The sequence below is a fragment of the Orbicella faveolata genome, unplaced genomic scaffold, assembly GCF_042242905.1.
Source record: "Orbicella faveolata isolate gen_17 unplaced genomic scaffold, um_ofav_v1 contig_24, whole genome shotgun sequence".
NCBI classification, from domain to species: Eukaryota; Metazoa; Cnidaria; class Anthozoa; order Scleractinia; family Merulinidae; genus Orbicella; species Orbicella faveolata.
The window spans coordinates 28321202-28337605 of NW_028301552.1; the positions used below are offsets into that span (position 1 = coordinate 28321202).

Below are 16404 nucleotides of genomic sequence, written 5' to 3' on the forward strand. Positions count from 1 at the left end.
ACTTGGAGCACAAGGGAGGATGAAGAGACATTGACGGACATACCAATTTCATTAGCTTATTGATGCAAAATCATGCATAACTTAGATCGAGAGTCTGTTTGATTGAATAAATCAGTATTGAGGTTTTGGGGGTTTTCTGGGTAGGAAATTTTGATGCCAGGTATTTTTTCGGGTGTAAAATTCCAGGCCCATGTATTTTTTGGGGTTCACAATATGAAGCTCTGTCGGACCCCCCATAATGTATACTGTGAGTACCCCCTGGAGGGAATACTCTCATTAGTTATTGGTACTTGGTACTTCTTAGTTCTATCAAGCAGTTTATTGAGAAATTAGAAAGTTTAGTCTACAGTGAGGTACCATTTACTGGAAAACTGATCACTGGTATAAAGGCAGTTTTAGAGTCTACCATGCCAGGAGCTTACACCTGGAATTACTGAAAGAAACTTACATAGATGGAAACAGTAACTAAAGCATCTTTGATAGCAACATACTGTAACAAACTCTCGGGGGGGGGGGTACTTTGGGAATTTCTGGGTGGGGATGTGCCGCTGGGACCCTGGAACCCTTAGCCTATACTAGAGCTAGTTCAGCTGAATTTTGCTACCCTATACTAGAGTAAACTCCCCAAATCCCCCCATCTATCGACACTGTTGAGGCTGATTTGCGTAAATTTAAACCTGCCGATTTGATTTTTTATATTTTTGAGAGGCAATTCCTGGTTTCCTTAGTCTAGATAAAATCTTCATTCAAGCAGTCAGTTTTGTGAAAAATTATACCCTATTCTAGACCCAAACGCTCTGATTTATATACCCTATCCTAGAGTAAACTGCTTGAAAACCATACCCTTCACAGTGGCACATACCTATATAGCCCATATATGGCAGTGCCCCCTGGGAACAAACTTTGGTGTCTATAGATAGGTGTGATACTGACAGAGAGGTGAAAATGAGACCAAATTGTTAGACCCAAAAAAGGGCCTAATGGCCCAGAACATAACCCCACAAAAGTTATTTTTCTAGTGCATGAAATTGATTAAATAAGTCAAAACAGAAAGTCTTTTTTACAATTTGCATGCAGTTTGCATCTGTGCAGGTCTTCTAAATTATTGAAGCTGATGCTCATACAAAATTGTATCAGCCTCAGTTACAGAAGTGTGAAGTGTCTCACTGAGAAAAGTGAGAGAATCCCCAAAGAAATCAGGACCAAACTTTTTTAATTTTTAATTTCTAACCCTAAAAGTCCTCACATCCCAAAGACCATCTTTGCTCCTCCCTGACGCTATGATACCCGACTTTAATACCCCCAGGATAATGGGGAGTCTTAAAACATGGTACATTCCAACCCTAAAATTCACAGAGTATTTCTCACTCATAGGGTTTGAAAACAGTGAAGGGGTACTTGGAAAAAAAAAACTCATATGACAGCAATGGGAAACAAAAACAACATGAAAATTTCATCTGGCTAAATTAGTGAGGTGATTTACTCCAGTGTGCTTTTCAAAAAGGTGTTTCACAAAAAAAAAATGGCTGTTTTATTAAAATACCCTTTCTAACATTTTCGCATTTTCAGTTCTGTTCAAGCGAGACTCAAAGCAGTACAGTTTTCACAACGTTTCTCTATAAGTATGCCTTGCGTGCCTATTTTCCTTTTTTTCCGTCAGACGTGACGCGATTTGCAAACTAAACACCCCGGGAGTAAACAAACGTAGTTTTTAGACAGCCCGTGACGGTCATGACAAAACATTTTAGCATGTTTATCAGCTGACTGTACTTTTTTCTTCTCTCTTCTTTTTCTGAACAACAGTTTTGTTAAAGGCGGAAATTCTTAAAATATCGCGAGAAAACCTTGGCGGGAATGTGATTCCAAAGGTCGTATTGCGTGACGTGACAACACGTGATCGAGGCACTGTGTGTTTTGAAACAATGTGATCGACCGTCGCTTGTTTGAGAGATGTCTGAACGAGTTACGAGTTTGTCAAGAACTTCAGGGTCGTTAACTCTTCCTGATATGAGTCAAACAATCCCCACGCATCAAGGAATGCCAAACATAAGGATCCAGCCTTCAAGTTTACTCGACAGTGAATGAGCAGTGAGTAAAAACCTTTGTTTGCTTTTGTAGTATACGATGGTCTTTTACTCTAGTACATTTGCCGATCAAATCGATTACCAAGATTCTTTTGCTTTCGTACGCGTTCAACAGTTAAGTTGATAAGGGTTAAGCTGGGTTATGGTCATCACAACCCGTTGATCACTAGCCGCGGCATGTCGAAAAGAGTTGTTGTAGCGGGACCGGCCGGATAAAGAATCACACATAACTATACTAAATTGAGCGCCGCATAGATGAATATATTTTGCTTCATCCGCATTTTAGAAAGATTGTTTTTGTTGTAATAGCCCGTAAATAGGATCAGTTTACTGTTAAAGGTAATAAATATATGAAATCAAAACACAAGGAATGTGCTGGCCGGTACGAGTTAAGGCAAAGACTGATCAGATCACCAAAAATATCGATCGAGTGGCCTTGAGCAAAACTCGCAACATCTATGTTAACTTTACGTTAACTAAATGACCATACTTTGTTGCCGTCATCTAGATATTTCCTCGGAATATGATTTCGTTCTTTAAGTCAAGATCAAAGGTAAATTATTTCTGATTTTGATTATTGTTCATTAGCAGTCTTAAAAATTCATGCCGAGCATTGGTACGATCACGTTTGATTAGAGTCATTTTAAGCCGAGTGCAGGCGCTTGTAACGAGTTTCGCCGTGGCAAATAGTTTATACGTCAGATCGCTTTGATTTTTCTTCCGCTCAACTGTGGTACCACCAAGAAATACACGTCTCGTTGCGGTAGAATCTGTAAATACGGATTCGCGATGCTACATTGCTTGTACAGGTAATTCCCTCAGGGGATCAGTTCAGCTTTATCTTCCCTAGGTTTTACATACTCATATGTACATCCATGGCGCTTTTAGCAAGACGATTTTATCATTTATGCAACATTACACGTTTGTCATTGCTTCTGGGCGAGTGGAATACTTGCGTTTCTTAAGATTTCCGGGTTTGAATCGATTCGGAGCAAAATATGATATTCATCTTCCTTGAATTCCCAACTTTTTTTGTAGTGTGATAACGTTTTGGCTCGGCTGTGAAGAAAGCTGCTGTTATTTGTATTGAACGACTTGTTTACGAACAACTGAGACTATCGTAATTCAATTTTGATAGCTTTACCTTGTTCCATGCGTTACTACGTGTATCTTTGATTTTGTTGTAGGAAGACGTCCAAGTATTATGTCTTATGAAGCAATCGTTGACACTCAGTCCTTAATCCCATGGGGAAACAGTTTGACAATTCTATCATGTTTTACCAAACAAATTGCGGAGTTTTTTCCTGTTTGCACAGTTAAAATGCGTTGTCAGGTTTAGCGGAGATTGTGTTGAATTTTAATGGTAGCATTTGAGAAAGCAAATAGTCTTAAAAATCCATTTTCATACTGTTTTTGTTATTGCTCTGTCTGGCGGGTCAGTTTTAACAAAGGAAATGTTTTGATAGATTTGTTGAAGCTTTGCATCTTTCCTTTGATGTCACATACAATTAGCTTCTCTTTTTACAAACTGAAAGCAGGTTTATATCAAGGATTTTACGGGGTAGTGTTCTTTCCAGACATGAACAAAGTAATTCTCACAGGAGTGATGGGGGGAGACATGTGCAAAATACTTCTCATAGTAGTGACAGGATAGGATAGAAAGTGGCAATATGCTTAGCCATACAGCTAGCTTACAGATATCCCACTACTAAAATCAACATAACTAACTATCGTATAATTATGATATTAAAAGCTATAACATATTCATACAATAAAAATTGAAAATTTCATTAATATACTATGATACAGTAAAATAAATATATAAAATGTTAAACTTCGAACCTTGCTAACAAAATCCTTGGTTCCAGCTAATGTGCGTATATTGTCAGATTGTGTGTTCCAGTATTTTGCAGCGTAATAGCTAAAACACTTTAGGCCATATTTGGTGCTATTCACCTTAGGTAGGGATGTTTTTCCCACATCCCATTCCATGCATCTGACAAAAAGAAATCCCTGGGAATTTTCTCTCTTGAGAGCTTTGTAAGAGATGATCAGGGATGCACTTTTGGATCTGACATTACTTATCTTCTCATCTAGATTCAAACCAGAAACATGGTTTTACACAACTAAACTTTTGAATTAAGCGACACCACTAATTAGGAGCAACAAGTTTTTATTCACAGTAGTAAAATTAATGTACCCCATTTCTTTAAATAAAAAAATATAAAGCACTTCCAGTATCAAACTGTAAGCTTCAAAAGAAGGGGTATGCTCTTTCAGATGAACAGTGCAGTGTGTGATAATTAAATGCCGTCAGAAGTTTGGAGGTGTTAGCAACCACTACCAGTTGGTGGACAGAGCTTGCAGGGGAAGGGGTAGTGGGTGCAACTTGCTACAGTTTAAACTTATCAGTAAACTAAAATACTGCCTTTTTAACCCCTCTTACAAGAATTGCCCAAACTGGACGCATGAGAACGTATAGTAAGCAAAATAGAAATGGAAAAATATGAAATGGCCTGGGTGAAGAGTAAATAGCGTTTATTGCGTTGTTGCAGATTTCGTTTTGTATCATTGTAAATTAGGTGTGTTTTTTTTTTAATAAGAGAGCATTTTTTTTATTTTTAGGTCTGACTTTTCATCTTGTAAGAGAATTGACAAGAAAAAGAATGAGTATTATTTAATAAAAGTGTGTGATTATCGTTAATGCCACCAGCCGATGTCAGGTGTAAAAAGGGGGGTGGAAATAACGTATTTTGGTCTGAAACGGTGTCACAGTGTCGAGAGGCGGGCAGTATACTCCCGTCTAAATTCACCATCGTACCTCCCCAATGTACCTCCCCACCCATTCGCTCTCTCATACACACTCCCAGTTACACAAGCTTTAGAGAAACTCAGAGATTTATTTTTCTGTTTCTCTTTTTTAGGCAGCTGTAATGTACGTGGTGAATTCGTACCTCCACGTGCTAAAGAACATCGATTCAAGCTGGGGGGACTCGACCAGTTCAACAGCATCACGAAGCAGCTCACGATCAAAACGAAGAAGGTCGCGCAATTCATCCCGTTCGTCGCAAAACTCACACAGAGGCAGTCACACGTATGGAAGCAGCTCAGAGAGTGGGCTATACAGCGAAGAACTGGTCAATTCTGGTTACTTTGGAGACGACGAGGTTGACCGGTGTCGATGCCCAAAATGTCTCAGTGAAGCACAAACGAGAAAACCCATGAACGACTTCGCCGCGGATTATGACATCATCACTGTCGACTTGAGCGCGTGTTCAACACCTATGCTAGAAACGAGCTATGTTCCTCCGGTAAAACTGACAAATTTTGATGAATATATTATCATTCCTTCGTCTAAAGAGGAGTTCTTGGCTGGAGGGTTAGATCATAGCACTCCAATTCAAGAAAAAGAAACTAATGGCTTTGACACCAGCGTGGAGTCGCCAGCTGCGGAGTCGCGTAGCGGCGTTGACATCCAAAACAAGTTCGATTCACACTGTTCGTGCAAAGTACTGGAGGAGGTAGAGGACAGCGGAGGCACATGTACACCACCAAGACCTGTTGCTTTACAACGGGTGCCAAGTAATGGTGGAAGTTGCTGGTGGAGGGAAAACATTGTCTGGCAGCTACAACAACGGAACGACGCGCAAACCAAACCGTTTTTAGAGCTGCAATCCGACACGCAAAGATGCCGCGCTAGAGTTAAAATCAATAAAGAACTCGCGGATTATTTGAATAAGTACGCTGAATTCCGACCCCACGCGGAGGCTGCGAGTAAGAACGCCTTGATAAATATGGAGGTTGACCCTCTTGATAGATCTGAACTGGTTCTAGCTATTAGGAATCAAAAGACATCCCATAACGAAAGGGAAGAAGATGTTTGTGTGAGGTCAGACAGCATCGCGCATTTAGCGTCAACTTACCTGAAACGACAGAGAACCATGACAGAAGAGAAGCTCACGGAAAGCGAAGGATCTTACTCTCCCGGATGTGCAAGGTCCAGGATGAGCAATCGCGCGGGAAAACGCGCCAGGGTTCCCAGTAGAAAATGGCGCGAAAGCATCGTGAATCAGCTGGAGATGAGGAACTTTTTAGAGTGCAAGTATTTCACGGACGCTATAGTGCGGCGAACAATGTCTCAGTTGAGTATTTCCGAAAATCTGCCCTTATCCTGCCGTGGTGCGGACGAGTATGACATCATTACTGACGATGAAGTGAGTAGCCTGGACTCCAGGAGTACTCTTATGAACTCGACGTCACTGTCTCAAGGTTACTACAGTTCACCATTCAGCAGTCGTTTCTTTAGCCTCAAACGCGGCAAGCGCAAATAGGGTCCAGACTCCGGTTATTCAGTTTGAGTTAACGGAACTTTCTCTTCGCGCGACTTGGAATGAATTAAGACGGGGAGGTAAATAGGCCACTTCCGAGTTGCCTTTTGCCTCTTTGTCAAGACGAGTCTTTAGGCGAAACCATTGTGAAACAGAGAGGTACAAGGTAACTCCTAACTGGCCTATTTATTTGCTCAGACTGCATTAATTCAGTGTCAAATTAACACAAATCCTGGACTCGGTAAAATTTTAATTTAATTCAGTCCCTTTGTTTGCACTTAATGCTTTTAAAACGAAGTAAACAAACATTATTTTCTCTCATTTAAGTGAAAAGAAAAACTTCAAGATTATACTTATTTTGGATTGTTAATTTAATCCTGCATGGAACATTTGGATGAAATTTGATAGAAAAAGTTCAAGATTTAACAAGTTCTTAAAGAACTGAGTGCAGAGTAAATATTTTAACTGTAAATCCTTCCCACCCTAGTTCCAAAAAAATATCAGACAGCATTCTGAAGAGAAAACATCCTTCTGAATCTAGACGATCTTAAAACGAAGAGCTTAAAATTTTATGTAGGTAATATATTAATATCTATTATTGTTTTATGGAGTGAAGTTTGACAAACAAATGCTGGGGATGTTTTAAAAAGAATTTTTTATCTGTAAAAGATTGGTAATATATTAATAAAAATTTTAAAACGATGCACAGCACAGACTGAGAACTAAAAATTCTGCTGTTCTTTCCCCGCGACTTTGCTAGGGAGCGTTGCTTGGTAACGTGGCTGGCACCAGAAGAACGTGATCCATCGCGTGATCCCAAGATTTCTACTATTGTTAAAAGGTATTTTTTCTCGGGGTTTTGACCTAACATATTGCAAACCGTGGTCAAACTACTTTCAACAACAAGGTTATACGCACTGATCATGAGTCGGCTATTTCGATGCGAGGTCGAGGAAAAGAACTGTCACAAATAGTTCCTGTAATATCATTGTTGAAAATTTTAGGGATATTCCAAACTTTCTCCGTGATCCGATGCCTACTGACCGAGTAGTTAAAACGCGCTGCAGAAGAGAGCAAACCAAGCAATACTGATGTAGAGAGTGAGGAAAATTCTTACGCGGTGGGTTATAATGCCCAGGGAGGTGGGGATTGGGGAAGAGCTTCATTAAGTTCGGTTTGTGATTAATTGCCCTCATCATCTCACTGGCCGGTTGTCGTCTTTCCCGGGGGGGGGGGGAGTACTCCCAGAAAAATTAGGTGGGGTTGCGCAACCCGCTTCCCAAAACCCTAACCCTATTTATGACCAAAATCTGCGATTTTCCCTACCATATTCATGCCCTGAAAAAGAAGCTTCTTCTAAAAATTATACGCAGTTCAAGACGAAGTGCAAAAACCGTACCCTATTTGTTACCAAAACGGTTGAAAACCCTACCACACCAGTATAGCCCATATAAGGGAGTAACCCCCCCCCCCCCCCGCCCCGGGCGTCTTTCCCGCAAGGTAGTTTTTGACTTGACAGCAGTGTTACAGCACAGCTCGGCTCTGCTCGCCCAGCGTTATAAGCATTCGGATCACGGGAATGCAACACAAATTTCAAGAATTCTAAGTTTACTGGCTGGAGTTAAAATTGTTGATCTTGGCGGACAATTCTTGTGTGTTCCAAATTGAGAGCTCAGTTGGAGGCAAACAGTTTGCCTACAGCGTGCTATATATTTTGTTGTTTTTTCACTGCTGGCTCTAATCAGTTGGAGTTCTGTTTATATAACAAAGATAACCTTACTTCCTGTGGTGGATGACGAAATCTTTGTTTTGTAAACGACGGGGTTAGAATTCCAGCTGACAAAGACATAAAATGAAGCTGCTCGTGCCAATTCTCAAAGTAACTGTACGAATTTCTTTCGGACGTCAACTCACACCAACTTAACTACTTAGCTAATTTGCATTGTTCACACCAACATGTTAAACATGTTTAAAAGTGGTGTGACTAAACTAGGTTTAAACTTGGCTGTTCATACCATCCTCACCCTACAACGTAACAAGATAAAAACCTGTTTGATTAAAATGTGTTAGCAAGGTGGTTTAAAGTTTGTCTTCTCAAAATGACTGCAAAGCGTAATCCACAAATTGGAAAAATCTAAACTTGGTTTAGTCAAACTAGTTTAGTTGGTGTGAATGGGACAATTTTAATCAGGTGTAACTATTTGTCGATTATACTTCGCAGTCATATTGAGAAGACTCAAACCACCTTGCTAACAAATTTTAATCAAACAGGTTTTTACCTTGTTAAGTTAAGGGGTGTGTACGGTATGGGCAGCTAATTGTTAGTCTTGTTTAGTTAAACCACTTTTAAACATGTTTAACATATTTTGTTGTGAACCAGGTTCTTGTTTCTCTTCTCCAGTGTGTGATGCCTTTTGGTCAGCAGCTCGTTCACAGCGCTCGAACTGCCGTCAAATTCGTTTCAGGTTTCTGTTACAATGAATTTTGTTAGAGAGGAGGCGATAAATCTTGTAGATAAAGAGTTTTTTGGGCATGTTCGGGGCGAGACAATTATACATTGAGGGCAGCGACAGTTTTGTATGCGCGCGCATCTTTGTTTCCCTGACAGGAAATGTTCAGAGCAACACAGATCAATCTCAAGACAATAAAACGACTATTTAACATCTCAATATTGTTAGAAATTTATTGAGCCTGTACGTTTCGATGCAACAAATTGAATAAATGACTAAAAAAGAATATAAAATCTGGCTTTTACAAAATGTAACCTTTGTCAGTTTGGGTAAAATTGCACGAAAGAATCTTCTTTTTATTTAATGTCTCCGTCCTGCTCACAAACGCTACTGAAAACTTTTTCTAAATTTTACTTAAAATATATCATACTGTTAACAGTTATAGATTTAATATTATGCGGGTATTTTTATATTACTTTTAAATTACACTAAACAGGAAAAGCTTTGTGGTTTAATTCCCACCCGGTTGAACTTGGTACATGATCTTTGCTTTCTTAGCATTCATATTTATACCTAATCTTAGTTTTTTGGTACGCTTTGGATCAGGCAAGTTTGGTCGAGCCATGGTTCGTATTTTGACGAGACGTAGTCCAGTAAAAATCCCCATGGCGAGGCCAAACGAACCTGATATGCCGCCGAAGCGTAGCAAAAAGGTACGATTAGATATTTACCGTAAACAAATTTGGCCCAAGCGGACCATGATATAGTAGCCATATCAGCTCCGTGACGTGATATCGCAGGATATCAGGACAGAAGACATGGCTTCTAACTGGCTCATTTGCGAAGTTGGGTACGGTAATGAGAACTGAGCGGTTTAATAATGAGTATATTGGGGCTAAAAATATTTTTTCTTTGTGCTTCGTTTCAAGATCAAAAAGTTCACTTGTCTCAACCTAGTTCTTGCTTCATTTTCTGAACGACAAAAATATCTCCAAAAGAAACAAAAACTCTTCATCAACGCCATGAGGGAATTTAAGGAAGTAACCACATCGACAACGCCAGGGAAAACGTCGATCAAAAAGTGAATTTATGTTTTACCTGCGAATCTCACGATATACTCTATCTCGCAACTGAATGTGAAACCTGTAGCCGTTAACTTTGAAATCAAAATTTAAAAAATTAGCCGTCGTGATTGACTGTGTTAAACAATGCACAATTTTGTCATTCCACGCTGTTGTTTCACAGAGAACGGTTTAAGTGTATATGACATGAAAAATAATTTCTGCTTATTTGACAGACCTTTTAAAATACAGAACAATGGCCTTCCCGTTTTGAAATATCTTTTTTCCTTTCAGAGATATTGACGTTTTTCTATAATACAAATTAGATCAGTGATGACGTCATATTGTTTGCAATTAAAAAGTGGTAAAATACTGAATAAACGATATCTCTGGAAACATTGAAGCAGTGTTCTTGAAACTTGGCATCACAACTGTGCATCACAAAATAAAAAAATGACACCCTTAAAGCTGTTGCCATGACAACAATTTTGCCGCTGGTGCTGTCTTAATAAAAACTGAAATTTCCAGTTTTTGTCTTAAACCAAGAACCATCTACTCCACCCACTCTAATGATGGGAGTTAAGACAATATAGGAACTATGTATGTTCCAAGCAGGACCCTTTGTCTCACTTAAGAGGTTGCAAATGGGGATATTTGGTTTTTTGACAGAAAGAGACTAAAGCCGAAAGAGTTGCCATGGCAACAGCACTAAGAGTGTTATTTTGTATCTTCTGTGATGCAAATTTGTGGTGCCAAGTTTCAAGAACACTGCTTCAATATTTCTAGAGATATTGTTTATTCAGTATTTTACCATTTTTCAGTTGCAAACAGTATGGCGTCATCGCTGCTCTAATTTGCATAATAGAAAAACGTCAATAACTCTAAAGCGAAAGAAGATATTTCAAAAAGAAAAACGGGGTTCTTCTGTATTTTGGAAGGCCTTTCAAATAAGCAGATACTATTTTTCATGTCATGTACACGGCACTAAGAATTATAAGGCACGTGTATAGCCATTGTACCGCTCTCCTTTTGTTTAGCGATGTTCCCGCTGCCGTCGCCGCTGTGGTTTTCTTAAAGGCTCTTATATAGAATAGTCAATAGTAAATAACACTACTTACAGTATACGTGCTGTAGATAAGTGTAACTTATATCAAGTTCACCTACTACACAAGCAAGACTTTTCGTTACAGTAACGATTCTACTCCATGCGATCGCAGTGCACGACTCGGCTTCTTCCATGACGTTTTCTCAACTGTCGCCTTCGTCTTCGCCGCCTTTCCTTAAGGAACTTCTTGCAGTTAGCTCCTCCTAACTTGCGCATCCACGTGCAAATATGGAACACGTCGTTCTCATTAAATCGTAGAGCAGAGTTGTAATTTACTTGATATCGATAATATCTCATGTAATGAAGGTACCCAAGTATATACGGGAGGCGGCCATTACAGGTCTTGATCGTCTCAGGCTCCTTGTACGAGTTAAAAACTCGGTCGCGATTTCCGGAAAACACGCCCACCACGTAACGCTCAACTTTATCTCGACGGCCGTTGATCCTGTGGCGCTCATAAACACCAGCTCCTGACGACCCTGCTGTCGCGTCACAGCACTGGAAAAGCATGTTGGGGGTGACGCCTAAAATGCGACACTTCCTAGAACAAGTTGAAAAAAAAACAAGTCAAGCTAACGCTCCGTCCACACTACGCAGGAGGAATTTGAACTGCGGAGGTTTTACACCGAACGCATCAAATGCTTTCCGTCAACACAACGGAGAAATTGAAAAACGCAACAATCACCGGTCATTTTGGATTAGTGTTTGAGAAAAACTCGGTCAGGTAACTCACATGATTATCGTGACGCCATCTTTTAGAAAAGCTTCGTTTTCAAAATGTTTTCCGTTCATACGAAAACGAAAAGCCGGCGTTTCCAAATTCCTCCGGTTTGAAGAGCGTTTCCGAAAAGCTCCGTTTTGGTGACGGATTAGTGTGGACGGTAGGCTTAACCGTAGAAAGCTAGAGAGCTGCGTTTTCAAATCTCTGCGGCGTAGAGTGGACGCTCCCTAAAACTAAGACACCAGTACTCCCTTGAAAGGCCAGAAAGTAATCCCTTTCTAGAATATCGGGACACATTTCATTCCTAATGTTTCCAAACCGCGAAGACATCTTCCTCGTCATCAGTAAGAGAGACCTTGGAAAACAGCCATCATGCAGTAGGATTTGTCCTAATCTACCAGTGCTTCGACATGCTGAAGAGACCCTCTTCAAGCAGTAGTTTTGTCACACCATTCAACAAATCTTCCTCTCTCTCTCCCCAACCCCCTCACTCTCACACTTTCAGACAAACATGCCCCCTCCTTCTACACAAAGGCCACAAGGTGCCTAGAAAGGACATCATCCGGTCTCGACACAGTCCGAAAGATGATTTAAAACAAGAGCCCATACAAACCTGTATAGCATGGTGCCTTCCTCCCTGTCCTCGTCAAATGCTGTAAAATGAATGGTTTTATGAGTGCAGCTCTTCCCAGAAGGGTACGTTTGGCTCGGAGCAATGGGCAGGAAACAGCGACTATGGTTCACCTTTAACTTGATCAGCGCGTAGTCAAATCTCGTTGCACTCGGATCGCTACCATTCTTCCACTGTTTCGACATCTTGGTGTTACTGATCTCCTGCCAAGCTGTGGTGCCGTTTTTCAACAGGAACCCCACTCGTAGGTCTCTGTACCCATCTACGTAATGGCTTCCGTTATGAAGGCAGTGAGCTGAAGTAAGGACATGCCTGGGAGAGACCAGGACACCAGAGCAGCCAGTGGAGATAACCACTGCGGCTGAAAAGGGACATTTCTCGATCAACGATGGAGGCACCACGAGCCGATTATCCACTTCAAATACCAGCCTTTTAGATCGGTGTTTAACAGTCTTGTCTGGCAAAGTTTGATGCGACATCGAGTCGACATTTCCAAAGTTTGGATCGTCCACATCATCGACAGTCTTTCGATTTAGAACTCGGCTTTTTTCGTCGACGTTTGCAGGAAAAGGGTGTCCAATGACACCTGGAAAGTTGGCGGTGCTCTTTCGAAGCGACTCTTTGTGGCGCCAAAGTCGGTCCGCTTGGATAGTTTCTTGAGAGAGGCCAAGAACTATAACAGCTTTCATTGCCGTCACAATAACAAATGCAAACGGAATCACCATCTTATCTCTTAGCAAAGATGTAACCCTTGCAAGACCTTCAGTTAACACTCTAAAAACAGCCTAGAAACCGATAACATCTATGTGTTAGATTAAAACGACATCATAGCAACATCGCTTCACAATGTACGAGTCGCCAAAACTATATTATTAGGGTTGAAGCCTCGTAGGACAGGAAGCGTTCTTCATATGGTAAACAGGCGTATTGAAAATGGGACAAAAGGATGTACAAATGCCCACATATCAACCTTTGTCCGTTTGTATTGTTTTTAAAGCTCAGTTTATCATAAGACTCTAAGATAGTTTCACTGAGAGGTTTTCTTTACAAGCTAAGGACTAAACAACTTCTTTACTTAAGATATTGCTGAAACATACATGAAAAGTGAAAAGCTACGTAGCTTGTCAGTCGATACCGCTTATAAGACTGCATGACTTATGACCAGCAATGTCTCTGATTAGTCTGATAAGCCGGGCTAAAAGTTTATAAGGTGTGTTTTTATCTTTTATGGTTGTACGAATCACATCGCCCGATCTTTTTGCTGATAACATCAAATTTCGAAAAGCGCAGAAACGTAACCTTGTCAGGAAGTCAGGAAGTGCAAAAATTGATGAAAAGAAGTGAAAAAGGAAAACGTGTGGAAGGAAAATCTTGGCCAAAGAAAACTGAAAAATAATCATAGCAAAAAGACATGCAAATAAGCAGCCTTTTAGCCAACGAATTGTGTCGCCAGTGATATACTGCGATAATACCGTGTCATTTACTAATCATCGAAAGATTGGAAGAATTTTTTGTCGTGTTGTCAGCCAGTGACCTGCTGTGAGACATCATGTACAGACACAGCCACAAAACACTTGAACAATTCGCCCCCATGCTCTCAGCCGTCAGTCAAATCTCCAGTTTCTGTTGTGTTTAAGACGATTTGTTCATCGATAAGAAGGAATATTTATGCCAAACCTGTGGTTCTCACCGCGAGTGCAAATAAACTTAAACTCCAAATTTCCTGTCAAACGCACGAGAAAGAAAGCTCCCTGCCTTTCAAGGATCTGTTGTGGGTGTGCAAACGTAGCCGGCGTTGCATAAGCCAGAATGTAAACTTTGAACTTAAATAGTACTAACTATATCATGTTTAAATCAGAGTCAATCCCTGATTTGCCATTGCAAATACAGTGCCCGGATTGTCTAAGAAAATTTCGAAGCTCACTACTTGAAATGGTCTTATACTACACTATCTAATTGCTATAGACGATTACTTGAATCTAAATGCGCTCCTTTACCCAAGAGCTATCCGCAATAAACATCAAGAATTTGTTTTTACAAGACTACTTAAAAACCGTGCAATATTTACAGCAAGACAGATTAAGGGATTACGGACTGACAGCGTTTGAAAAGGTTGAATATACCTTCGTCCGAGCATAAACAGTTAGACACGACATTTGTCAGACGTAAAGTATACAGCAAATCCATCGAAGCAAATACACAAAGGCCTACAAAGGATTATACGTACCACGTTATATTAGAATCAAGAGCGGGAGGCACAAGCTGAACCCCACAAAAGACGTGTTTCCTGCAAATTATCACGATGGAGTGTGCTGTAAATGACACTTAAAGCGGTTTTAAAACCCACAGATCAAAGACCCACACAGTCACGCAAACTACCTCCCAGGTTTATTTAAAGCACAAACGTCACATAATAAGCCACAAAAAGCAGACAGTCGATTCCAGGCGTGTTGCTCTGAATGGAGCCTAGTTTTGCGGTGAGACTATTTGCAACCGAGTGAAAAATAAATCACTGAAATGAACCACGTAGATTTCGGGTGATCGGTGTTTCGCCGTCAACTGGTTTCCTGTGATCATTTCTGTTTATTCATGTGGTGTGGGGGAAACACGACCAGCTCAAAGCTTCTTGCGGTTTGCTTGTTGAACTAAGGTTATCAATGATTTTCTCGACTGCATCTTGGAAGGTGATACTATGAAAATAGCGAGTCATATCCACCTCCCGGGCAGATACGGACATATGAGTTAACAACGACCTTATTTTTCTGTGCCAAGCTCAGTCAGTAAGTGTTTTTTTCTTTAACTTTTTTTGTTTCCGCGGGACAGTTAAAATTCCAGAGGGGAGCGAGTCACTGGTACTCATCACTGCATCTTTGAAGAATTTTTTTAAAAAATTCAGGCAGAATCCATTATCTTGCATTCTTGGAACTTGCACTCATCATTTCAGCACCACCACAGTTTTAGCTTAAAGATTGACAATCCCATCTTTTTCAGGCATGTTCATGCATTACAACTGATCTCCGACATTCAAAGCGACACGCAACAAACGGCGCGAACACATAGCGCTGAAGCGGTGTGTGCGCAAAGTGATCAACTTGTTACTCAGTTAGATTGATCCAATAACCGTGTTCAACTGTGGCTAACATAATTCTCTTAGTGTTAAAATCTAGAACTTCATTTCATTGTAAATTAAGTCTGGAAACCATATTATATGCTGTGATATGTGCATACGTGGAAGGATAAAAGGAGTCAGAGTAGATGGTTGAGAAAGCGAAAAACAAATTGACGGACAACACAGAGAACAAACCACGCGTAAAGAATGATTGATGAGATGATTGTACCAGATAAAACGCAACCTGATAAACCTTGCGACGAACGCACAATCTCGTCCGCAGAGACAGCGCATTTTCGGTCAGCGGTGACTGAGCGCTCGGAGGAAAGCAAGGCTGAGCTGAGCCAAAATCTAGAGCCTCCTGCCTTCTGCCAACGAACTTAACGCAATTTTCATTTCCAGGGTCTGCAATCTTTTTGGTCAGCACGAAGTATTTTGGTGCTCACAAAAAAGGTGTTGGCCAAGACGGAGCCGCAGATGCTACAAATAATATTTTGCTCGCGGACAGTACTGCCTAACTCCCTTTGGGACGAAGTTTAAAAGTACAGCAAAGAAAAAGTGTGTACAGAAAGCCCACTGAGGTAGCTTTTCAAGGAAAAAATAATAATTGAAATCAGCTCCCAAAACACGTGATTTGCCACTATCGCATAAATTACCAGAGCCCCAATATCGTTCTTTCCACCTTTCCTTTTCTAAGTTTTTCTGTTCATGCCTTCTCTCCTACTAAAACTTTGAAAGAAATCAGGAATTACGCATTAAAAGAAAGTCTATGGGTTAGTCTGAGTGGTTCTCTTCCTGTAATTACCATGCCTGCCTGGAGAATTGAATTGATCACAAGTTTAACTGTCAGATGCGAAATGACGCGGCGCATTTTAACAAATGAGTGATCTGTAAAATTTCCTGATAGCTGAGAAA

The 16404-nt window shown here is 40.5% G+C and overlaps 2 protein-coding genes across 4 annotated transcripts; one reads left to right on the plus strand and one right to left on the minus strand.

The window, feature by feature from the left end:
* The first annotated feature begins 1852 nt into the window (after nt 1-1852).
* LOC110064705 (uncharacterized) lies at nt 1853-7123 on the plus strand. Of its 3 annotated transcripts, none has more exons than XM_020771793.2 (2): nt 1853-2088; nt 5009-7123. In XM_020771793.2, the coding sequence occupies exon 2, from the start codon at nt 5018-5020 to the stop codon at nt 6413-6415; it is 1398 nt and encodes a 465-aa protein (XP_020627452.1). In that variant the 5' UTR covers nt 1853-2088; nt 5009-5017; the 3' UTR covers nt 6416-7123. The 3 variants fall into 3 exon arrangements, with proteins under 3 accessions (XP_020627452.1, XP_020627451.1, XP_020627453.1); XM_020771792.2 differs by lacking the exon at nt 1853-2088 and adding an exon at nt 2454-2637; XM_020771794.2 differs by lacking the exon at nt 1853-2088 and adding an exon at nt 2669-2893.
* Nucleotides 7124-9077: 1954 nt separating this feature from the next.
* LOC110064690 (serine protease 23-like) lies at nt 9078-15042 on the minus strand. Its single transcript, XM_020771778.2, has 3 exons — nt 14608-15042; nt 12363-13165; nt 9078-11569 (listed from the first exon to the last, which is right to left on the minus strand). The coding sequence occupies exons 2-3, from the start codon at nt 13103-13105 to the stop codon at nt 11122-11124; spliced, it is 1191 nt and encodes a 396-aa protein (XP_020627437.1). The 5' UTR covers nt 13106-13165; nt 14608-15042; the 3' UTR covers nt 9078-11121.
* Between the last annotated feature and the right edge of the window lie 1362 nt (nt 15043-16404).

Coding starts and splice junctions, on each gene's coding strand:
- LOC110064690 (XM_020771778.2), bottom strand. CDS start 13,105: ATGGTGATTCCGTTTGCATTTGTTATTGTGACGGCAATGAAAGCTGTT. Junction 11,570..12,362: donor GAAGGCACCATGCTATACAG/GTTTGTATGGGC, acceptor AACTTGTTCTAG/GAAGTGTCGCATTTTAGGCG.
- LOC110064705 (XM_020771792.2), top strand. CDS start 2,608: ATGATTTCGTTCTTTAAGTCAAGATCAAAG. Junction 2,638..5,008: donor TCTTTAAGTCAAGATCAAAG/GTAAATTATTTC, acceptor TCTCTTTTTTAG/GCAGCTGTAATGTACGTGGT.